Consider the following 23,478-nt stretch of genomic DNA (forward strand, 5'->3'; position numbering starts at 1 on the left):
TTTAGTGTCTTTTTTTTTATTATGGTCTCATATTATAAGTGATTGGTCAATCAAGTGAACTCTAGTTAACTTAAATTTTATTTTATTTTATTTTTTAATATGAATCTTGAACTTTCTAATTTTTTTATTTTTATATAATTTATCTTGATTTTATATTTTAAGTCGCGTGTTATTAAAATTAACATTATTATTATTTTGATTTATTTTTTTTAATGTTAAGAAAAATTTATCTTACTTGCGGTGTAAGAGAAGTCACCAATCTCGTGTCTTTATTATGTATGCACATCATGACGTGCTCCTTCCTCTTCGTTCATCAATTATTTATTTAATGACGATTCAAGTTGTAATTAAGGGGTCGAAACTTGGAATAAATGGTTGAACCACACCATATATTTTATTTATTGGAGTGGACGTGGTTCCAATATTGTTTTGCAGTCTCAATTTATTTTTATTTTTCTAATAATTTATGGAAGTATAATCTCTTGAAATTGTATGATTATTAAATAATAACTGGATTTGTTAATGATAATAACCCAACCATATTAAATCTTATATTTTTTATTTTATTTGGTTTGCATAGATTTTTGCACAGCTTAAATATGATGTTTTCAATTTTTTTAAAGCATCAGATTTTCATAAATTGCTTATTTTTTATGTAAATGGAAAAAAGATATTTTCATAAAAAAAAACCCATTCAAGCATACCATCTCAACAAATAAATAAATATATAGGATATAAAGCCTAATATATTATCGATGACCGACACTCATAACCATAACCATAAATACTTGTAAATTTCGGAAATGGATTTTGCACATCTCATCAATCAAATGTCATATCTTTGATTTCTCTCTATGCTTTATTTCAATCAACTCTTATAAAGTTAAATTCTTCTAAATAGACGTCTTTTGACTCTATTCAATTATTTATTTATTTATTTATTTTATTTACTTGTTAGCATGTATATTAATGTGAAATGCCATCCGCGTAATTAATTAAAAATAAATGAAAAACAAAAAAGTGAAGAAAAAAATATAAAACAACAAATCCCAATTAAACACCAATTGAAGAGTTGATGTCCATTAATTTACACATCAGAATACTTCTCAGAAAATAACGAATTAGAGAGAGTATTTTAGTCTGTTTAAATAGCTATTTTTAGAACTTATTGATTGAATTATATCCATATAGTTGATTGGATTTCCCAGTAATTTACACATTCACATTTGTCTGGGAAAATAATGCATAGGAGAGAATCTGGCATCATTAGCAAATAAGCTATTCAAAATTTAGTTGATCCAACTTTAATGTAAAGAAAAAACAAATAAACATTATGATACATGAAGATTAACATTATTATTAAACTCAATTTAATTTAATAGATTAAATCAATTATTTGTTGATTTAGCTCCTAACAAGAGCTGAATGAATTTTAAATTAAATTGAAAGGGAGTTGGGTTGGTGAGTTACCTTCTAAACCAATTAAAATCTAGTTTGATTTTTATAAAAAAAAAAATTATTTTAATTTTTTAAAAATACTGTCTTGTCTATTGACCCGGATAGTTCAAGTTAACATCCTCAACGTGTTAGAGGCGGTGCCGGATTTAATAAATTTGCATGAGAGCACGGAGCGCTTGGTGTTTTTCACTTCGGTATGCAATCGAGATTCACATGTAATATATTAACGTCAGGATAAACAACTGCACATGAATAATTCTTCTTTGTGATAGTGAAACCTCCATCTTAAAAATTCAATGTGAATTATATATATATATATATGGGTGACGTGGGAAGCGTGCGAGTGTCGAGGGGCTTCCATTTTTAATTTTTTGATATAAAAAGGGGCCAATGGCAGCGTTTTTCTTTCCCTTACTTTTGGCCTTTGTTTTCAATAGAAAGCAGTAGTAATAGGCTGCCCATAGCCCAACACAACAACATACATTCTCCCCATCCTCTTCTTTCTTTCCTTCTATCTCTTTGTCTCGACAATCCTCTTTTAGGCAAAACATTTTATTTGCTAATTAAGCACTTTCACCCATGGAAAATCCACAGCAACAGCAACGTCAGCCTTTGATGAAATCAAGATTTAGACGTGTCTGTGTGTTCTGTGGCAGCAGCCCTGGCAAGAATCCTAATTACCAGCATGCTGCCGTTCAGCTTGGCAAACAACTGGTATATATACTACTACTTAGTACTTGCTCTGTCTGCAGAAATTAAATCCTAGGCTTGTGCTCATGTTCTTGTCAAGGCTTCAATGTTTTCTTTTAAGAATTACACAACTTGGGCGTTTCTCAGTTGTCATATGTATGTTGTATCAAGAATATAAGATCAGCACCTGTTGAGCAAAGTAGCTTGAGGTTTAGTCAAAGAGGCTGAGGAGTTTTAGTAAAGGACAATAAGATCAGCACCTGCAGGGCTCCATTCAGGAGCAATCCTCTGCTTTTCTTCTCTGTTTGGATTAAATGAAACTAAAGAATTATCTAAATAATTGAGTATAGTTGTGATTATATTGTTTTATATTGGACAGGTAGATTTTACACTTAAACACGTAATCTTTGTTAATTAAAAAAAAATTAAGAACAATAAAGATTTTGCAGGTTGAAAGGAACATTGACTTGGTTTATGGAGGAGGCAGCATTGGTCTCATGGGCTTGATCTCTCAAGCTGTATATGATGGTGGCCGCCATGTGTTGGGGTAACGTTTTTGCCTTTGGTTTCCCACTTCCCTCTCCCCCTGTCACTTCTCCCTCTCGTGTTCATCTTGAGTTCTCTCATTTTTTTCTCTTCTTTGTTGCAGAGTTATTCCCAAGACTCTTATGCCAAGAGAGGTAGTTACTTTAATTAATCAGCTTAAAATCACTTGGAGAAAAGGGTTCTAAGCACGGAATCTTACTTACTTAATGTGGTAATTTCAGATTACAGGGGAGACTGTGGGAGAAGTAAGAGCTGTATCAGGTATGCACCAACGGAAAGCTGAAATGGCTCGCCAAGCTGATGCATTTATAGCCTTACCAGGTACTTAATTACTCCTAAAATAAGAAATTAATCAACATTTCAAGCAATAATTATGTTGATGTTTAAATTACCTGCCTCGTACTGGTTGAAGTGCAACTCAATCTCTTATAATTTACCAATAAATTTAAGCCGATCATTGAGCTCATAAGATTTTACAACTCAAGATATCTGTGTATACAACGGTCAAGTACCATATTGGACACACTGTATTTAACTCAAAATCCTCTCACAGGAGGGTATGGAACCTTGGAAGAACTCTTGGAGGTCATCACTTGGGCTCAATTGGGAATCCACGATAAACCGGTATTGAAGATTTTCTTCATATATTTATGCAAAAATTATCTTCAATATCACTGCCCTAGCATTGAAACTCGATTTCAACTCGACTGAATAACTTGTTAATCTGATTTTTTATTAAAACTAAAACGACATAGTTTTAGTTTTTTTATTTTTTTAGCGACATGCGGGTTAATCCTGGTATTGTAACTATAAAATCTACACATTTAATGTAAAACATTTCTGGAAAAAGTAAATTTCAAAGAATTTACTATGAAATTAGCAGTACTCTTTGATAATTACTTGATGATCATGTCAAGGCGGTGAAAAACAATAGGAGATAACATAGACTTGAACAAACATAATAAAAGTACTTTTCATTTAACTATAAGAACAAACATAATAAAAGTACTTTTCATTTAACGATAAGAGAGGACAAAAGAGTAAAAGAAACATTTACTTTGTTTTTTTGGTTTCAGGTGGGGTTGTTGAACGTTGATGGGTACTACAACTCTCTTCTATCTTTCATAGACAAGGCTGTCGATGAAGGATTCGTCACACCAGCTGCCCGGCACATTATTGTTTCAGCCCACACTGCCCATGAACTCATGTGCAAGCTTGAGGTCTTATTTCGTTTATCTTCTTTAATACAGTCAACATGGTCTCGGCCGTCCATTTCTCATATGATTTTTGTGCACATATAGGATTATGAAGCTGAGCATTCTGGGGTGGCATCAAAGCTAAGTTGGGAGATGGAGCAGCAACTGGGCTACACAATAAAGTCTGATATCTCCCGTTGATTTGATCAGAAACTCCTAAACATGATGGAGAAGAAATATTGACCATAGATTTTGGAAGATGTGAGATCCATTAAGAAGTGCCACCACAGTTTCTTTTAGTTAGCTGTGTGTGTGGATGATGATATGATTTTAGTTTTTAATTTTTTTCTTGTTTTTTGTCATTATTTTTATTTTATTTTTTAATTAGAGTTTTACCAGTGAGTTTAATTATTACTATTTTCCTATGTCGGTAGTACTAATTGTGTGTTTTTGTATATTAATTGCTTAATCCAATAAAAGAAAAGAAAAAAAAAGGAAAGAAGAAGAAGAAGAAGAGAGAGTACATTGATGTCATGTCTTGAATCGATGGGTTGTTATAAATTAATTTCATGAAAGGAGATTGATAGGGATGTTTATGTAAGACAAAATCATGACAAGGATCAATAAGGGCATTGGCCCAAAAAACCTTTACTGGTTTCTCACATAAATATCACAGTTTACTTTATAATATATGGTGTATATATGTGCGTTTTTCGGTTACAAGGTCCCATTTCTCATTTCTTGAGTACGAATTAATCCTGTTCTGGTCTCAAATATCGAGTTTATGCCTCTACTTTTTCCTTGATATGCTACAAGGGGGTGATCAGTACTGTGTGCATTGTGTGTTTTTATTTTAAAATATTTTTTATATTAGTAAATTAAAATAATTGAAAAACACTTAAAAAAACATCAATTTAATTTATTTAAGACAATTACACCTTTTAAAAATATCAAAAAACAAAAGTTATCAAATTCCTAAACAGATCTTAAGCATTAGACAAGACGTGATATTTTATTATTATTTCGAAACAGAAAAAAACAAAAACAATAAAGATGAAAATAAATGGCAATTTTAAAATTAATTTTTATATTTTAAAATAGAAAATATAAGGAGATATATACTTTATGTAGATGCCGTATAGAAAATGACATGGTTGAAATTGCTATTTTTTTTATTTTTTTATTTTTTTTTATTTTTTTCTTAGGCTGCAAAGGACTTAAAGTGATGTGCGTGCTTTTTAATTTTATTTTGTATATTTCAGAAGCACTTCACAAAAAACATCCTTAATGTAAAGAAACATCTTGAATGATAAGTCCTAACAAGCGTAAGGTATTGCGATAAGGCAAAACACAGAATGGTTTGCGGAAAAGATTTTTTTGTCATCCAGATGGAGACTTTACGCAGGAATCTAGCTAGGTGGGGTGCTTGGGAGTCAAATGATTCAGAAGACCAAGCTGTTTCAGTGAATGACTGAAGGAACAAGGACACCTATCCTGATCGTACCAAGATGGGCCACAGACAAGTGACTCGTGCACAAGAGGAAGGAGGAAAGGAATGGTGGATAGTATAGTTGCTTTGCTCTTTGCTCTTGACTCTTGGTGATGATAACTGTTGGTGTTGCAGATAAGGGCCTAGGGACTATGTACATGTTAGTGCTCACATGTGGAAATGGCATTTTCGTAGAAGTTTCTGTTGGGTCGTGAATGGAAACCAAAAGGAGAGGACCTTTTTGAACTCCATAGTTATCAACAATGTTATGCCAATGGTGGGTCATGATTTCTGGTGGAGATGGTATCTAGTGGCCATAGATAAAATATTCTGCAATGGATCTCTGATTGCGTTAAATTAGTATGAACATGAGTTTTCAATCAGCCCAATTGAGTAGTTATTTCAACCTCTTTTTCTATTGTGCTTTCTGTTGTTGGACAAGCATATACTTCGTAGTAATGTGGGAGTTCAGTGCTCATATTGTTGGTGGAAAATGACAATGCTTCTTCAGGGAGTCTCCATCAACAATTGCATACGAGTCATGAGCTTGGTACGAAAATAATCACCAAATCTTTCGGGAAGATGCAACCTTTCTCGTAGCTTGGATTGCTGCTTCAAAACCTGTTCTTGCATAACGTGCATGGTTTCCTTTTTGTCATTCCTCAGTAAGAGAAAATCGCGAATCTGCCGACTAACCTTGGTGATAAAGTATTCTGGCTGCGCACCACAAACTTGGAATTAAATCTTGCCTACGTCAAAGTGGGTGAAGGGAGGGAGAAGCTTGACTTGAAACAAAGATTCGTCCCATCATAGTTCTCAAATGTGAAACTACACTGGCTTTATCTGACTTTACACTCCTTGTGCTACCCATTGGACATGTTAAGCCAAATCATACCATTCCATGAACAAAACGCCACCCTCATCAATCTGAAGACTTTTATCCAACACATTTTCAGAATTTAGTTTTAATTTATAATTTTGTGAGTATCATGGCTCACGTTTGCCAAAGGGTTAGTTTTAGATTCTAATCAGCAACGGTAGGTTTCTTTCTTCTTTTTTTTCCTGTGCTGCACTGCTCTTAAGAAGATCCTGCCTTGGTTTCTTTCGATTTTGATATAGCAGAAGTTTTAGAAATTCCAGAGTCTATTAAGAAATAACAAAGCGGAAGAGAATACATAAAGCAAAAGAGCAGAACACCATATAATTTCAACAAAATTGGCAAAAAAATACTGCTAGAAGAACATTTATATTCAGGGCCCTCCCTCAAGAACAAGGGAAAAGAGCTCCATGCACTAGAATCTTGTCTCAAACTTAATTGTATGAAACAAGCTATTGAACACTAATTTGAAGTGAACGTCTCACGACAATAACCAATACGATACAAACAATGTGTACCTAATTATATGCCAGGATTGATTTAGGTGAATGATGGAACTGCAGAAGAAGTGGTGACAAGACCTGAGAGGAGGCCAACAATCACAGCACCATTATAGGTGGTTGGCTCTGCCTGCATTGAATTGTTGCGATCATCGACAAATTTTTCATTGAAGAAGGGACCACCAACAAGTGCTCCAGTTGCTACGTTGGGATTAGGTTCCTTTCTTTCAAGCCATGTCCAGCCATCTTTGCAACCAGTTTTTGCATCAGCTGGGATTGAAGCTCCCCTATGATGCACATATTGTGGATAATTCTCGCCATACCCAACAAGAAAGCTCATCTTCATAGGATTATTTCCCAAGACGTAATCAGCCTAAAAAGTAAGGTAATACAGCATTATCAGGTTTGCAAGTAATCATGGCTCTTGGACATGGTAATTCGTCACATTCTAAAGCCTATACCATGTATGAAACAAATATAACATGGGCAACCTACCTGGGATTTAGCAAATTTCCGAAGATCTGATGGTTTATATGAATATCCATTGCAGGATAGCTTTGCAGTTCCTGAACTACGCATGTAATCGCTGTAAAGAGAAGCTAAAAATGCAGAAGCAACGGGATGCTGCAAAGCATTCCATTCACTGACCCATATAAGACCACCTGCACCAATAAGTGGAAATGAGGCCACAGTAAATGGGTATAAAATTTTACTAAAACTTTGAACATGTGCCACACATTTTGAATATCAAGAAAACTAGGTAGCTTTGAAAAAGAATATTACTTTCTGTTCTACTCTGTGTGGCAGTTGGAGAATCAGGGATGAGACTGCACATAACAGCCTCGGCTGTTTTCCTATACATCTGAAGGCCTGAGTTTGAGGTGTCTTTGTTGCCAAAGAAAGTTAGTCTCGACAGCAAAACCTGCATCCAGAATAAATGGATTGTTCTCTTAAGAAAGGACACCTGTATTTCAAATGTTGTTGAAGAAATGTACTTCACAGTTCAAGGCCTAGTGCAAGGTATCTTAGTTTCCAAGAAATTAGACCATGATCCATATCCGAACACATTCCAAACAAACGAGGATCTTGACTTGAGAAATTTTAGAGATGGTACCTTTAGGAAATAGAACCAATGAACACAAATCACACCAATAATTTTGTAAATTTTGGCATAAATTTAAAGTAAAAGAACATAACTCTGTCTTGGAATGAAATCAGTATGCTTTAAGCATACGTATGCCAAATGTAGAACATGTCCTGAGATTAAAAGAAAAAAGGGGATAAAATTTACATCCAGTTACTTGGAACATGACAGATACCTGTGTTCCTGCAAGTTTGTTATCCCAACTGAACCATGTTGCACTTCCCCATTGTGCGAAGACTTCACCGTTTTTCCCAGTCACATACTGAAGATATGATTTATCCCCCGTTGCATGATAGAGCCAACTAGCTGCCCACAAGAGCTCATCCCCGTATCCTGTTGAGTTGTAATACGTGGAAACTTCTGGGATACTTTCACTATAAGAACCTCTATATTTGTCGGCAAAAGTAAACAACTCTTTAGCATGCTTAAGCAGCGCACTTGAATATCTGGAATCAGATTTAAACACCAAAGATGCTGAAGCCAAAGCTGCTGCAGTTTCAGCTGCAACTTCTGTCCCAGGAGAAGATGTATTAATCTGAGTAAGAGGCCTCTTTTCACTCATAACTTCAGGTCTTTCCCAACAACCATGATCAATTTCAGGGTCACCAACCTGTTCCAAAATGATAGCTAATCATATAAGAAATTGTTCATATCCAGGATTCTGCAGATGAAAGATAAAGTTACTAGCATAGCTCTAGGGAAGGTTGCAGCTCACATTTTGATTCATCACTACCCTGATCAAATGGCTCACTAGATTAGTTTGATTTTTTCTCCAACAATAAGATTCCAGTTTCAGGGAAAGCCTTGACAATGACAAAGAAGAATGCCAAACTCCGGAACTTAAATACCCCCAGACAATCAGCATAAATTTCAAGTTTCTTCCACTTCAAGTGCTCTGAGTGTAGCTTATTAAGGCTTGCAAATAACATCATGACTCAAAATAGAAACATTTAGAGGCTATGGAAAAGGAACTAACTTGAACGTAGAGCACATTCTCTTCAGGATGCGCATTGATAAGGTAGTCAGTGATCCATTTGAGCGAATCTTGAGCCGGATCCAACTGATTCACTACAGCCATTTGACCTCCATACTCGAGGATGGCCCATGAAAGTACTGTAGCAGTAAAAGCCATTGGAAAACCAAACTTCATAAGATCCCCAGCATCATACATGCCTTTTGAAAGATCCAATTTCGCTTGACTTCCATCTGTAAGAGCTGAATCCCCTCTCCAACTAAACTTGTTACAATATCCCAACTCGGCAGCTGGATTAATTGTCATCTTAGTGTTAACATTCATGACCAGAAAGATAATTACAAGGCACAGAAGATTGCAATGCAATGAACATAGACACAACCAGAGTTACCAAGACAAAATTTCTAAGTAATCAAATCAAAGATAGATAAAACAAGGCTTCTAAGCTCAAGAAAAGATCCTAAATTGTGCTATCAATTCAAAACAACAACAATCAAAACCAAACCCCGGTCCCTTTCGTTGCTTCCTTACATTGTGTTTTAACTTTAAACAATCAGAATTGTACTCATGTGTTCAATAAAAAGAATGCTTCGAGTATAAAATAGTGACTGAAACTAAAGTAAGGGAAAGAGAGCATACATCTTTGAATGTCAAAGAATTGCATAGCAATTTTGAGAGCATCAGCATATTTCTTCTCAATAGCACCAGGAGGCCCTGTAATAGGAGCAGCCCCTTCAGATTCCTCAGTTTTCTTCTGGACTGTATAGACAATGGCATCATAAACCAATGCCAATGTTACTACCACCAAAAACCACCAACAGCAACCTCTAGAACTTGGTTTCACTCTCATTTTAACGAAACTAAATCACTAAAAACCAAATCAAGATCAAATATTTAACGTCCATATCTGAAGAAAATGAAATTCTACGATAAAGGGCACTCCCCGTGTGCTTGCATTAAGCAATGCAAGGAAGATGGTTGCTTTAGGCGCCAGAATCCTACTTATCAAGCTACGGTTAAGTTAGATTATTAATTAAATAGTTAATTAACCTTTTGCCTCTAGTCTGCGGCACAAAACGAGACACCGACAGCCGTATTATTATTTTCCTAGTGAAAACTATGATTCAACAGTTTTCATTTTGGTCTCCATAGTTTTAATTTTTTTCATATCGATCCTATATCTCAAGGGAAGGTGCCTGATAAATACTCTTTTTGGATGCATTTCGTTAGTGTTATAAATTATACAAATATTGAAAAAACATAAAGTATAAGGACTGAAAGGAAATGTGGCTGACAGTACAATGGCTAGGTAATAATTTTTTCTTGTTCTCTTTAAGTTTTGTAAGTTTCCCTTAGTGAAATCAGAGATGGATGTTGACTTGGTCGAGAGAGGACTCGTGTCTGCCGTTTAATAATGGGACCCGTTCTATATGGACCGGTCAATCGGGTCACTGACAGCCGGTGCATGATAAGGACTGTGGATCTGTTCATTCTTTGAAGCTGAATTGTGATGGTCAGCTGTGTTTTTAAAGCAAACACCAGTAATGGCTATGGGCTTCAGTGACAAGAAGATGGCAGCCAGGATGTTGGTGTGGTGTCCATTTCAGAGAAAGAGACAGACTATTAAAAGAGTTGGTAAAGTGTGACCCCCTGTTTTGTGGTAAATGTTGAGGTCCAAGAAGATGAGATATATTTTGCTAGCTCAAAGTATAAAACGGTTATAAAACTTAACCAGTTTGGTATATCGGTTGACTACAAAATTAGACTAATTTGAGTTGAAAAATAAATATAATAAAAAATTAATTGAATTTAACTTAGTCAAAAAACTTAAGTTAATTTATAATTGATAGAAGGGTAAAAAATACTATCAAAACTCATTATTTTTTTTAAATGACAACATTCTAAAATTATTTTAAAAAAAATTAAATCAAATTAGTTAAACTCGAATAAAAGTTTTATTTTAGTTCAATTATTGGATTAGGTTTTACTGATATTACTGATATTACTGGTACGAAAAAAATTAAATCAAATTAGTTAAACTCAAATAAAAGTTTTATTCTAGTTCAATTACTGGATTAGGTTTCACTGATATTACTGATATGATATTATTATGAAATTCATACCTAAAACTTTACTTCTGCAGGGCTTCTTTAATTATTATTAATAGCAGAGAAATGTTTTTCTTTTTTATTTTTATTATAAATAAGAGGTTCAAACTCAGTTTTTCTATAGTTTTTTAGGGGAGAGCATTAATAGCAGAGAAATGTTTTTCTTTTTTTATTTTTATTATAAATAATTGCCAGTTGAGAAATGCCCTGGGCAGAGAGAGTCCTAATTTTGTTTAAGGGGCTGCATTATTGTGTTGCCTGAAGAAATTTGGGCAGAAATAATTTCCATATATATTTACTTTTGATGTTATAGTTCTAAATTTCAGAGACTTGATGGGGAAATAAATATTTTCTATTTATTCAACGTTAAAATTGTTCTTAGATAAATTTAAAATTTAATGGTTTTAGTTTTTAAATTGAACTAAAATGAACCAGTTTTTTATTATTTTTTAATAAAAAATATTCAAAAACCTGTTCAGTTTAATTAATTTCAAGTCAGTTTTTATAAATACTTTAGATAATTCGATTAATTCAATCTTATTTTGTAATTAGGCTGAGGACCCGTTATTTATCAAGACGGGGAGCAAAGTTAGCCCATTTCCCAAACGCGGCCGTTTCCATGGTCGAGTCACCACCAACGTGTAAAACTTGCCAATATCAAAGCCCAAGAGACAACCAATCAGCTATTGACATGTATTTGTCTCTCTTCAGTTCCATCTCACCTGATTAATCAATCACTCAACACCAATTCCAGGCACCAGTTCTTTAAGCAAACGATTAAGAGGTAAATTCCTTCTTCTTTTTAACCTAGTTTATTATTTCCGCCAAGACCGACGGCGCTTGGTGCCGGAGAGACGCCTCTCTCACTCTCCATTCTCTGGATTCCCGTTAATTTCCTGCCGATCAGGTACCTTGCCTTTGATCACGAGCTATTAACTTTCACTCTGTTCATTTTTGCTCTCTTTAGGGTTTAATCAGGCGAACAATTAGGTAATCAAAATGGCTAGAACATATAGATTTATTAGCAAAGTATGTATTTTGAAAGGTTAATTACAATTATAAATGTTGTTAATAACGTGATTAAGAAGTCCATGAATGCGAGCAGACGCGTCACAAAAACTGATCATCTGTGTGTCAGTTTTGAGTTTTAGGAGTGAATTTGAATTAATACAGTTCTGTGAATCGTGTGATGTTGCGGCACTCCATGACCGCAGCGCTCCGTAATGATGAGTTTATTAGCCTAGAAACTTGTAGTTTTTAACATTTCGATGTGATGCATTTGAAAAAAAAGATATTTTTATTTATTTATTTTGATTAAAATTTTCGATGCTCGTGGATCTTAGTGTTATTGATAAGAAACCGAATTTTGAAATTATGTGATTTGTGGCAAAACTGATAGACGAAGAGTGAAGTTCGAAAGCATAATGTGAAATTGTGGAGTTGCTGATGTTGTCGACAAATGATGCTGTTTTTGTGACGGTGTATGTTTGCAGGGGGGACTCCATTGATGGTCTTATGTGTGTATTGAGGGATTGTTTGATTCAGAATTTAACTTCAGGGGATGATTATAAGTTCTGGGAATAATTATGATAGATTTGTGCATTTGTGATTCTTGTTAATCATATGATTGTTTTGGATGGATTTATGTGTCGTTTGGTATGACTTTTGAAAATTGATTAAAGTTGTTTTTTAACTATTGACTCATAAAAAAGTCATAAATATGTGTGGTTAGAAATAACTCTTCACTTGTGAATTCTAATTTATACTACTACATCTATTCTTTACAAAATGCTTTGAGTTATATATGAAAAACAACCTTTTGAATTATGACTCAAAGTCAAAAGTCTTTTTTACAATTCATGCCAAACATGCTCTTATTTAGTTGATTGGGATTCGATATATGATGTTGATGGATTTATACAGTCCATTAATATTAGATATATGAATTTATCTGACTGTACTCTGTATTATGTTTTCCAATCCACGTTTGGCCTGGAACCTGATTGTTATTTTGTTATCTTTGCATTTGAACAATCTTCTTTTCAACTGGAGAGTTTCCGATAATCTTATTGGTAGTTGTTTTTCTGACTGCAAATGTGCTTTATGTAGTTGTACATGGAAGGTGAAACTGGTAATCAATCTAAGCAAGAACGTTTTAGAACAAGGTGGACACCATCCCTTGATAGGATATTTGCAGACTTGGTAGTGCAGCAGATTCAGTTAGGAAACAGACCAAATAATGTTTTTGACAAGAAAACTTGGAATCACATACGTGATGAATTCAACAAGGAGACGGGTTCAAAATTTAATAACAATCAACTGAGAAAGCACCTTGATGTACTGCGGACACGATTCAATAATGTGAAGTCAGCGTTTGCTCGAAATGAGTTTGCTTTGGTGGATCCCTGTGGTGTTGGATTTGATTTGTGGGAAGATTCTTTTGGGGTGTGTTTCTTTCCTGCAGTTACCCTGTTTTACTTCTTGATCATCTTATTTTGCATTCTAATATCTTCTACTTACAGGCACAACCTAGGCCTGAGGCAGTTAAAGTCAAGGACTGTCCCATATATGACCAACTCTGCAAGATTTTCACAGATACATCAGTTGATGGGAAGTATGCCCAATCAAGTCACTTTGAGGGTTTGGACAAATCTGTTGGAAATGATATTGCAGGTAGAATTTCATGGCCAGATGGCGGAACCTCTCGTTCTGAAGATCCATCATCATCATCAAAATTATCAAAAGGAAATTCTGTATCATCAGAAAAGGCAGTGAAGAATGCAGGGAAAAGAAAAAGGAAACGTCCGTCTGAGACACCTTCTTCAGAGCAGAATAATAGGGATCAAGAACTTAATGAAGCTATGGCAGAAGCCTTGTTGGAGATGGTAGCTGCTTCGAAGTGGAGGGAAGTTGCTGCAAGACAAGATGAGGAGAGATTTACCATAACTAATTGTATTGAAGCTCTGGATGAGATTCAAAAGATTGACCAGCAACTTTACTTTGCAGCTTTGGACCTTTTTGAAGACCCCACCTTACGAGAGACCTTTCTCTCTCTCAAAGGTGATGACCTACGGTTGACTTGGTTGCAGGGTAAGTGTGGTAGATATAATCATTTTGGAGGTTAAGGCATGTGTCATTTTTAAACAACCCCCCTCCGCCCCGCATCGTTTTGCTCTCTCAAAGATCTTTACTGCCACTCTTAGTTTTAAGTAGCAACAATATCCATACCATGGCTTAAAATCTTGATGTACATGGGTTTTAGTTGTGGCAAGGCTAGCACGCTGCTAGGCACTTTCGGTTATTCGTGATTGATCTGTGATTATCACCACCCAGAAGGAACTTGGACCGTATTTGCAATCTTGGTGCCATGTGTTTGTAGTGTTTTCCATTGCGGGTGGTGGAGAGCCTCCTGCCCATGATCCGGACCAGCTTTTGGAAGTCAACCTGTGATCTAGACCAGTAAGGGTTGAAAAAAGAATAGGAAAAGGAAAAAAATCTCGATGAGTGACCTGTTGGTTGACCTATTAACAGCAAGGAAAGTATCGAGCATTCGAGCTGCTTGTGGATAAGCATTATATTCCATTCATTCTCTAATTCTATCCATTTGCATTGACTTTTTTTTTAAAAAAAAAAAAAAATTTGGGTTGTGGATAAGCATTATATTCCATTCATTCTCTAATTCTATCCATTTGCATTGACTTTTTTTTAAAAAACAAAAAAAAAATGGGGGTGGGGGATAAGCATTATATTCCATTCATTCTCTAATTCTATCCATTTGCATTGACTTTTTTTTAAAAAAAAAAAAAAATTGGGGTTGTGGATAAGCATTATATACCGTGTCCCGGGTTAGCGTTTGCACTATGCTTGTGGATCGCACTTGGCAGTGGTCCTCTTTGCTTGGTATGAAGGTCCATTACAGAGGAGCGCTAACTGCGGGTGTTAATTTTGCTCGTGAACTTCAATTGGGCCACGGCATGCTAACTTGAAGGTCAAGCTACCATCTAGGCTGATGTCAGAGACGCTACTGGAAAAATTCTTCTCTATGGCCCACCAATTTTCTACCCTAGCATAGATGATAAAACTCGACTTGTCAGATTCTGGCTAGTGGCGATGACTAAGAACAAAATCCACAAAGTGCGTATTTTGTGTCATGCCTCAGAATCAGAAGCATTCCGAGAAACAATATTAAAGAGTCAGTCTAACAAAGCCAGGTGGAAGATGATGAAAATCACTGCCATCATGCACCGGGATGATGTAGCATGGAATCTTACGTCTTTCCAGAAACTCTTAATATACTCTGAATTGGCATTTTGGCAGAGGCTCAGAGGTTTCAAAACCTTCTGAATTTAGAAATCAATATATAATCTAGGTAGAATAAAAAAAAATATAAAAAAATTAGATATTGTTAATATTTTTCTAGTAATTTTTTTAAAATTAAAATTAATTTGATATCACATGATCGACTTCCAAAGCAACCCAAACAACTAATAAAAACATTCTTTGATTAATAAAAATTTAAAATAATATTTTTTTAAAAAAATAATATTGAAACAACAACTTGTTAGATCGATCTGGGCCAATATAGGTTAACATGTTAAATCTATAATTTAGATCATGAGATCATAATAATTTCATATAAAATAAATTAAAATAAATTATTAAACTTAATTCTTAATCAACCTAATGTTAAAGAATGAAATTGAAAAAAATAATTAAAAAATAACAAAAATAATTGATTTGAGTTAACCTGTAAAACTTGTGATATGGTGCGTGAGATCAAAATAAATTCCTAGAAAGTAAAAAAAATGACCTACGTAAACTTAGACTAATATGTTAAACTTGCAACTGAGATTACGAGACTATAACAACTTTATAAAAAACAAATCAAAATAAATTATAAAACTTAATTTTCAATAAACTCATTGTTAAAGGTTGAAAATGGAAAAAAAATCAATCTAAAAACAAAACACAATAAAACGAATCGAGTCTACCCGGATTAACCCGCAAAACACGTGACCCAAGTCACAAAATCAAGATAACCTTATAGAAAGCAAATCAAAATAAATCATGAAACTATAATCAACTCAACGTTTAATGATGAAATAGAAAAAATAACGATTAAAAAAAGACAAGAAAAACACTCGAGTTGACTAGGTAACCCGCCAAACCTATGACTCGAGTCATAAGATTGAAATAACCTTATAGAAAGCAAACTAAAATAAATCATGAAACCAAATTCACAATCAATCCAATGTTAGAAGATAAAATTCAAAATATATATATATAAAAAAATAAAAAAATCAAGTCAAATTATCAAACATGTGACACAAGATATGATAACAAGTTAATTATGTATAAAGCAAATCACAATAAATTATTAAATTTAATCTTCAATAAACTAAGTATTGAAGCATGATATTAGGAAAAAAAGATTTAGAAAGAAAAAAAGGGACAAAAAAAACATTATTTAAATGAATAGTATTTTATGAGGTGATTCACAATAAAAGCACCATCTAACTCCAATCTACCAAGTTAATTTGTTAAACTCATCATACTGGTTTTAAAATCGAGTTAATCATTAATGGAGCAAGTCATAATAAATTATAAAGTCTAATCTCGAATAAACTAAATGTTAAAATATAAAATTAGAGAAAGAAATATAGATTTAAAAAGAAAAAAAATACTAAAATGAATAGTATTTTATGAGGTGATTCACAATAAAAGTACCACCTCTTTTAGTTTATACTACTAGCTATTTGATATGCACGCCACCACAGGTCATAATTTTTATTTAAGTATAAACCTTGGGAATTCATGCAATTTTCTAAAAAAATCAAAGTATAAATTAAAAAGTTCATACAAGCATCTAATCAAGTAATTCATTAATCATTTATCTAAATAAACAAAAACAAAATCCCAAAAGAGAAACTGGAAAAATTGAGATATGGATTTTAGCCAAGATATCTAATCTTGTAAAATAAAATATGTACTTGTTTGTGTCTATTGAATTTGTTTATTAAAATTAGTAAAAGATAATAGAAACAAAAATAAATATAAAACTGATTGAATAAAATAAAAGAAAAAAATTATACAAGGTTAAACATATAAGAAGTATTATTTCAAAATAAATAAAAGGAACTGTTAAAAAATTAAATATAAAAAAAATTTATACAAAATAGGTATGCAAAACCTATGGCCGAAGCCATCGGAACATGATAAACCAATAGAAAAGAAATTGAAGATAACCATAAAAATATTTTTAAAAAAGAAATAATGTTGAATGATGAAATCATAAAAAAATAAAAATAAAATTCTTGAACAGCATAAACTTGTCAAACTCATTACGCATATCAATAGTTCAGAAGCATCACAAATGAAAAAATTTTGAAGTTCGTTCTCTATCAAATTAAAGGCTGAATGATGAAATTAAAAAAAAAAAACACACAAAAACTATGATTACAAAAATAAGGGACATTAAAAAAATTTAAATTGCAGAGTTAATTTAGAAATAAATAAAATTTAACAAAAAGAAAAACAAATCAAAATAATGATGGCTAAATTAAAAATAATAAAATAACATAAACTCTGATTCAAGGATGAAATTAAAAACCAAAAAAATTTTAACGAAAGAGCCAAAGGAAAAAAAAAAAAAAAAGATTGAATAGGAAAAAATAATATATGACAAATTATAATTTAATGATAAATAAAAAATATTTAAAACTTTTATAATAAAATTATAACGACCTTACACACACACACACATAAAAATTAAATATCTTTTGAGTATTCTTTGTATTTTTTTACATCAAGTTATCAACTTAATATTTATTAACTTGTAAACAACAATCATAATAATCATCTCATCATCTGGACCTTTAAAATTTTATCATGAAATTCTCATTTCAATTTTTTATATAACAATTATTTATAGCTAATTAATTCATGGTAAGCATCAAAATCTTTCAAAGGTAATTATGTTTAAAATATATATACAACCAACTAAAATTTAACTTAATAATAGAAACATCTTAAATTACATCATTAGTAAGTAATTAAGTTAAATATTACAATTCTTAAACACAAAAGTGTATTACAACATAATATTGATTTTTCCAATAATATCAATTACTTAATAAAATTATACATCTATACATCTATACATCTATTTTCCGGTTCAAGAGTGTGATGTATCTAAAAACATAATCATATTAAGTATGATTAAAATTGTACATTACGATAAACAAATAATTAAAGACTAGCTATTCATGTGTATTAAAGTAATTCTCGCATTATTAAATGAAATATCTTGTATTTAGTAATTCAATAATTTCATCAATTCTTAATATAATTTCTAAAGTAGAAATAAATTTACAAAAATGCTAAAAGTGTCTCTAACAAACCCTCATATTTAACTTCAATTTTAATCAATTAAATTCTATAATTATCCATTACACGAAGTATTTATTCCATTAACTAGAAAGTTAATTGCCTATTTGTCAGGACAATATTTATCTTAACTAGGAAATCATCATATCCACGCACCAATTTATTAGGATATTATTTTCATTAACCATGAAATAATCTTTTGAACTCGTTTATTCAATAAGGTATTAAACTACATCTTTATTTCATGACTTCATATTAAAATTACTATCTAAGAAAATTGTTTTTGCAATCATCTGAAATAAGCTATTAAGTTAGTTTAAAGTGTTAAACATTTATTTGGTGCCTGAACGCATGAAGATATTCTTTGTTGCTGATTAGGTTTACGATCTTCTTTATTTGAACACAATTTGTCATGACATTGCTCATTATTTCTTAATTAAATCCAACATCATTAAATAAGTTTGATTGAACTTTTAAATCAATAATTTTTTTTTTTATTATTTTTTTTATTAATACAAGTCCTCGGAAAAAAAAAATTTATTATTTTTTTTTATTAATACAAGTTCTCGAACTCTCAAAGGATTCACTCAATTCATCTAAAACCATCTTTTTATATTAACAAAGTCCAGATCAAAACCTTTTCCCTTTTTTTTTTTTTATGTGTCATGGCCAAACTTCAATAAGAAAAAAAGGTGAGATTTTTTCCCCTTTCTTACAAAAATCACTATTCAATTAACTTATTAACATTAATTATCTACAATTTGATAAAATTTCTAAACAATTTTATCAAAACTCAATTATCTCAATTTTTTTTTCTTAGCCGAAATTAATTTAAAAGAAGAAAGTGAGGATTTTTCTTCTCTCTTTGAAAAATCCTCACTCATTTTATTTATTAACATTTATAATCCTATATTTTCTCACAATTTCTAAACAATTGCATGAAAATTTTAAATATCTCAAATCTTTCTATTTGATCGAAACCTTTAAGAAAAGGGGGGAGGAGGGAGATTTTTTTTTTTATTTAAAATTAAACACTTATCTGATTATAATATATACTTCTTTGACATGGTTCGATCATAATTTACATTATTCCTATAATTAATGCACAAACCCATAATTTCATATAATTACAATAATTCAGTTACTTTATCAAAACATAAAATTAGAGAAAATAAACACTTTAAGCATATTCTTTTCCTTATTTTGATAAGGATTCAAGGAAAAATTACAAGAAAAATCAAGTTTTCTTCTCTCTTTTTTTCAAACCTTAAAAAAAAAAAAAACTAAAGAATTGTTATCACAAAAACACAATCTTTCTCCACTCGGGCAAAATAATATAAACAATAATTTCATCATAACAATCCTCAGTAAATTATGTCTTGTGCTATATTGAAATTTTCTATTTAATTATATAATAATAATTATAAAAAATGATATTCCCAGGCAAGGCTAAACTCAAGCTGGTTAACTTGGGGAAACGACCGAATTTCTGATCTATCCAATTCCCTTTCATTTACTCATGTCATTTAACAAGAACCACGAACTCAAAATCCATGCATGTGAGATACATGGGACGGTGGGGGAACAACCAAATAAACGGCATGGCATATACTGATGGTACAGTGGCTCTTACTAAAAAAACCAATGCAAATGTACAGTTGGCTCCATCGCACAGACATAACGAAACCGAAAGATATTTTCACCTCAGCAGCAACCAAAGATTTGCAGCAAAATAAAGGCGAAAAACAAAAGATTGAGTGTAGGTTACAGCATCAAGGAATGAACTCTACTTGCATCCCGAGCAGGCCAAACAAGACAATACTTTTTATCTTGCATGTAGCCTATATAACGGCATAAAACCTTTAGTTCAGTCATATCAACCATTTTATCTTTTCACGAGTAAAACAAAACCAAAAGGAAATACGACCTGCAAATCATGCAGTCCTGTGATCTTTGTGGTCTATACTCTCTCCTTTAAGCTTGTACATATTCAGCATTTCTTCTTCTATTGGATGAGTGGTGCCTACTATTACAAGGCAGTGCAGGGGTGCCCCAAAATCAACTGCCAGAAGTTGCCTCATTGTGCCAGCAACTATCTTCTGATCTTCATTTCCAAGCCGAGCAAGCCCAACACAATTGGTGTCTTCATTGTATGCTGCAATTCATGGATGACAAAAGTGTAATTCTTAGTACAATATGATTCAGATTCTTCTCAACGAGCCTAAAAGTGCAGAGAATTGGATTTCATAAAAGCTTGAAGATCAAGATGCAATAAGAAAAGAAAAATGATATCCATGAGATAATGTGTTAGGCTGGAGGAAAATGACAGGTCGTGCTTGCATTATAAGCACAGTCTAGAATCCGAGATCTATGGTGATACATGCGTGTAATACACTTTCCTAAGCTATTTACTGTTAGAGAGGGTAAAAGTTAGCACGAATCCGAGATCTATGGTGATACATGCATGTAAAACACTTTCCTAAGCTATTTACCGTTAGAGAGGGTAAAAGTTAGCACAAATCCGAGATCTATGGTTATACATGCGTGTAAAACACTTTCCTAAGCTATTTACTGTTAGAGAGGGTAAAAGTTAGCACAATATGAAGTCAATAAACATAGAATATGATTTTGCAAATTCCTCAATCCCCAAAAATAGTGAATAATTGTGAGCCTCACCAGATTCTCCACGGTTTTGCTCAATCTCCAAGAGTTGCTCAATCGCAGTATTTATGGTCATGAATCTTGGTGGTTCATATAGCTTCTTTCCTCTGGACCATAGGTGAAAAGTAATAATCAGTCTAGAAATAACACAAATGCAGAGAATAAACTACAGAGCCATTAACCTGCACAGACCTGCACAAGGATTCCCATGTAGGTTCCTTCACTTTTATATCTGCAAAGCAGACAAATACGCATTGATCAAATGTTTCTAGTTTGACAGCATATAAAATAGGAAGCTTTTGCAAGGTCACAGGATAAACAAACCAGAATTTTCAACAACTAGCGCTCCTTTTACTTATTTATTTATTTTTACAAGTAAAAGATGGAATTTCTGGTCATAAAATAACAAAAAAGAAATGTTCCTTATGGTTATTGGAACAATGAACAATTATGTATGAAAATTGGAATATTATGTCAATAGATGATAGCTCGACAAAATTGACTCCTATACATAACTGAGGGGGCAGGGAGGCTCAGCCTCTGATTACATAGAATAGATGATCCTTTAAATTCGCATTCCCAGATATGCAATCCTTATTAATGCTACAGAGCCAATTGACAAAAAAAGATAAAGTGAACCAAAACTTGCAATTTATAACCGAGGTTAAGGCACGAACCCTATTGTTGAATAACTAGAGGTACGCCTGTATAGTAGAGAATTCCATTGTATGCATTCGCAAGAACTAAGAATTTACCAGGTTGCATTTATCTTTTCTGCAGACTAAAAAATTGGTATGTGACAGAAGAAATTCTCACCTAATAGACAGAGAGTATGCAATCCAAGCTCACGATTTCTTTGTATCTTCTCATAAAAGCTATCAGGTTTCCATGTATCTGTAAAAAACGGAATTGAAATTGTCTCTCCATATCGATACAATTGCAACCCACAAATCCCAACAGCATTCATCACCGATGCATTATGTATCACTTTGACCTCAACCCCTAATTCCTTAGCTCGAACAACAAGATCAGTGTGAGTTGTAGCCCTGTGTTTCCAAATGAACAAATAAATGAGCCAAAATACACGCTTTGCAATCATAGAAAACGAAATTGAAACGAAAAACCAACAGGGACGTACCCAAAAGGATCTCCAACAACAAGAAAAGCCACGTCTAATGAAGTAGCTTCAGACAACACACTGTCTACTTTCTCTTCTACCATCTCTCTATCTGCAACGGTAATGGGTTTCCCATACAACTTTTCCTGCAAATCCAATTCAGCTCAGATGCATATTTTATAGATTATTAACTAAAACAGTACTAATTCAGAGTTTAAAGAAAAAAAAAGGAGTTGTTACCAGAGTGGAGAGTCCATCAGTCGAGAGACCAAAGGAAAGAAGAGAAGTGTAGGCTTCCATGTAAACTTTCTCACATTTCTTCACTGCTTCTAGTCCTCTCAACGTGATGTCCTTCTCGTTACCTAAACCCAGACCTATCAAGTACAGCATCTCTACCTGTATCGCTCTTGCTTAAACCCTAGTTCTTGTTTCTGCTAGCAGTTTAGGAAAATAAAAGAGAGAAGTGAGTTAGGGATACTATAAACCCTCGAAATCTAACAATCACCGCAAGTCAGGAGACAGATAAAGAGAGGGGGGGAAGGGATTAATGAGAGAAGAAGGTGGGAAAACGGGTGCCAGGGCTAAAACCCAGAATGAGCAACACACAAGACCCAAGACACCCTCTCAAAACACCTACGCATTTTGACTGAACTAGGGGCAAAAACGTAACCATGCTATTTAAATGCACAATGTAAACCGCCCCTGGAAAAAAAAATTAAACCCAGCCCAGGCACCCCGGCCTGGTCTGAGGTTCCACTCTCCAAGGCTTTTCTTAGACCAGGAATGATGGGCTACCCAGGACAGGCCCGCCTGCAGGAGCCCCTTTTTTGTTTTTTTATTGTTTTTATCCTTCCATTTCCATTATTCTTGGTTTTTTTATGGAATTTTTTTATTGTTTTTTTTTCAAATTTGAAAGACTTCTATAATTTTTTTAATGTAATATGATTAAATTTTTACTTAAGTTATGGGTAAGACTTTAACTTTTTTATATTAGAAGGTATTCGTAGTCTTTTTTTTACTGTTATTTTATTAAATAAAACATTTGGTTACAATAAATAAAATTATCAATTACAAACCAGTACATAGCTCATATTTTAAGATCTGGTATATATCTTTCAATTTAGTATTTGGTTAAATATTATTTAATATTTATTTGATTTTCATATAAAATAATAACATTTTTTTCTAATATGTGCAACTTTATATAATTTTTTTATTTTTTAATCATTTTCATATATATAACTATTTTTATTATCATTTAATTAAATAAAGTTCTGACTTTAATAAACAAAATTTTCAAACATAAACAAACACACGACTTATTTTATAAAAT

The 23,478-nt window shown here is 32.8% G+C and overlaps 4 protein-coding genes across 5 annotated transcripts; 2 read left to right on the forward strand and 2 right to left on the reverse strand.

Annotated features, from left to right (window-relative positions):
- Positions 1–1,849: 1,849 nt before the first annotated feature.
- LOC105128850 (cytokinin riboside 5'-monophosphate phosphoribohydrolase LOG1-like) lies at positions 1,850–4,435 on the forward strand. Its single transcript, XM_011030687.1, has 7 exons — positions 1,850–2,172; positions 2,598–2,695; positions 2,798–2,828; positions 2,916–3,015; positions 3,248–3,318; positions 3,771–3,914; positions 3,996–4,435. Exons 1-7 carry the CDS (start codon positions 2,038–2,040, stop codon positions 4,089–4,091), a joined length of 675 nt encoding a protein of 224 aa, XP_011028989.1. The 5' UTR covers positions 1,850–2,037; the 3' UTR covers positions 4,092–4,435.
- A 2,145-nt stretch (positions 4,436–6,580) lies between these two features.
- Positions 6,581–9,878, reverse strand: LOC105128851 (endoglucanase 2-like). The gene is made up of 6 exons (XM_011030689.1): positions 9,513–9,878; positions 8,877–9,163; positions 8,076–8,510; positions 7,540–7,678; positions 7,252–7,418; positions 6,581–7,129 (listed from the first exon to the last, which is right to left on the reverse strand). The coding sequence occupies exons 1-6, from the start codon at positions 9,721–9,723 to the stop codon at positions 6,797–6,799; spliced, it is 1,572 nt and encodes a 523-aa protein (XP_011028991.1). The 5' UTR covers positions 9,724–9,878; the 3' UTR covers positions 6,581–6,796.
- A 1,779-nt stretch (positions 9,879–11,657) lies between these two features.
- Positions 11,658–14,550, forward strand: LOC105128852 (uncharacterized). Of its 2 annotated transcripts, none has more exons than XM_011030691.1 (3): positions 11,658–11,765; positions 13,091–13,426; positions 13,504–14,550. In XM_011030691.1, the coding sequence occupies exons 2-3, from the start codon at positions 13,097–13,099 to the stop codon at positions 14,104–14,106; spliced, it is 933 nt and encodes a 310-aa protein (XP_011028993.1). In that variant the 5' UTR covers positions 11,658–11,765; positions 13,091–13,096; the 3' UTR covers positions 14,107–14,550. The 2 variants fall into 2 exon arrangements, with proteins under 2 accessions (XP_011028993.1, XP_011028992.1); XM_011030690.1 differs by having other exon boundaries at positions 11,659–11,888.
- A 5,452-nt stretch (positions 14,551–20,002) lies between these two features.
- Positions 20,003–22,738, reverse strand: LOC105128853 (Tetrapyrrole (Corrin/Porphyrin) Methylase). Its single transcript, XM_011030692.1, has 6 exons — positions 22,386–22,738; positions 22,167–22,291; positions 21,845–22,074; positions 21,221–21,260; positions 21,044–21,135; positions 20,003–20,522 (listed from the first exon to the last, which is right to left on the reverse strand). Exons 1-6 carry the CDS (start codon positions 22,533–22,535, stop codon positions 20,302–20,304), a joined length of 858 nt encoding a protein of 285 aa, XP_011028994.1. The 5' UTR covers positions 22,536–22,738; the 3' UTR covers positions 20,003–20,301.
- Between the last annotated feature and the right edge of the window lie 740 nt (positions 22,739–23,478).

This window comes from Populus euphratica, unplaced genomic scaffold (genome assembly GCF_000495115.2).
Source record: "Populus euphratica unplaced genomic scaffold, PopEup_1.0 scaffold11.1, whole genome shotgun sequence".
Taxonomy (NCBI): Eukaryota; Viridiplantae; Streptophyta; class Magnoliopsida; order Malpighiales; family Salicaceae; genus Populus; species Populus euphratica.

Coding starts and splice junctions, on each gene's coding strand:
- LOC105128850 (XM_011030687.1), top strand. CDS start 2,038: ATGGAAAATCCACAGCAACAGCAACGTCAGCCTTTGATGAAATCAAGA. Junction 2,829..2,915: donor AGACTCTTATGCCAAGAGAG/GTAGTTACTTTA, acceptor TGGTAATTTCAG/ATTACAGGGGAGACTGTGGG. Junction 3,319..3,770: donor TGGGAATCCACGATAAACCG/GTATTGAAGATT, acceptor TTTTGGTTTCAG/GTGGGGTTGTTGAACGTTGA.
- LOC105128851 (XM_011030689.1), bottom strand. CDS start 9,723: ATGAGAGTGAAACCAAGTTCTAGAGGTTGCTGTTGGTGGTTTTTGGTG. Junction 7,679..8,075: donor ACAAACTTGCAGGAACACAG/GTATCTGTCATG, acceptor TTCTGGATGCAG/GTTTTGCTGTCGAGACTAAC. Junction 7,419..7,539: donor CACACAGAGTAGAACAGAAA/GTAATATTCTTT, acceptor TTATTGGTGCAG/GTGGTCTTATATGGGTCAGT.
- LOC105128852 (XM_011030691.1), top strand. CDS start 13,097: ATGGAAGGTGAAACTGGTAATCAATCTAAGCAAGAACGTTTTAGAACA. Junction 13,427..13,503: donor TGTGGGAAGATTCTTTTGGG/GTGTGTTTCTTT, acceptor TTCTACTTACAG/GCACAACCTAGGCCTGAGGC.
- LOC105128853 (XM_011030692.1), bottom strand. CDS start 22,535: ATGCTGTACTTGATAGGTCTGGGTTTAGGTAACGAGAAGGACATCACG. Junction 21,261..21,844: donor GCATACTCTCTGTCTATTAG/GTGAGAATTTCT, acceptor TCTGCTTTGCAG/ATATAAAAGTGAAGGAACCT. Junction 20,523..21,043: donor GCAAAACCGTGGAGAATCTG/GTGAGGCTCACA, acceptor CATGAATTGCAG/CATACAATGAAGACACCAAT.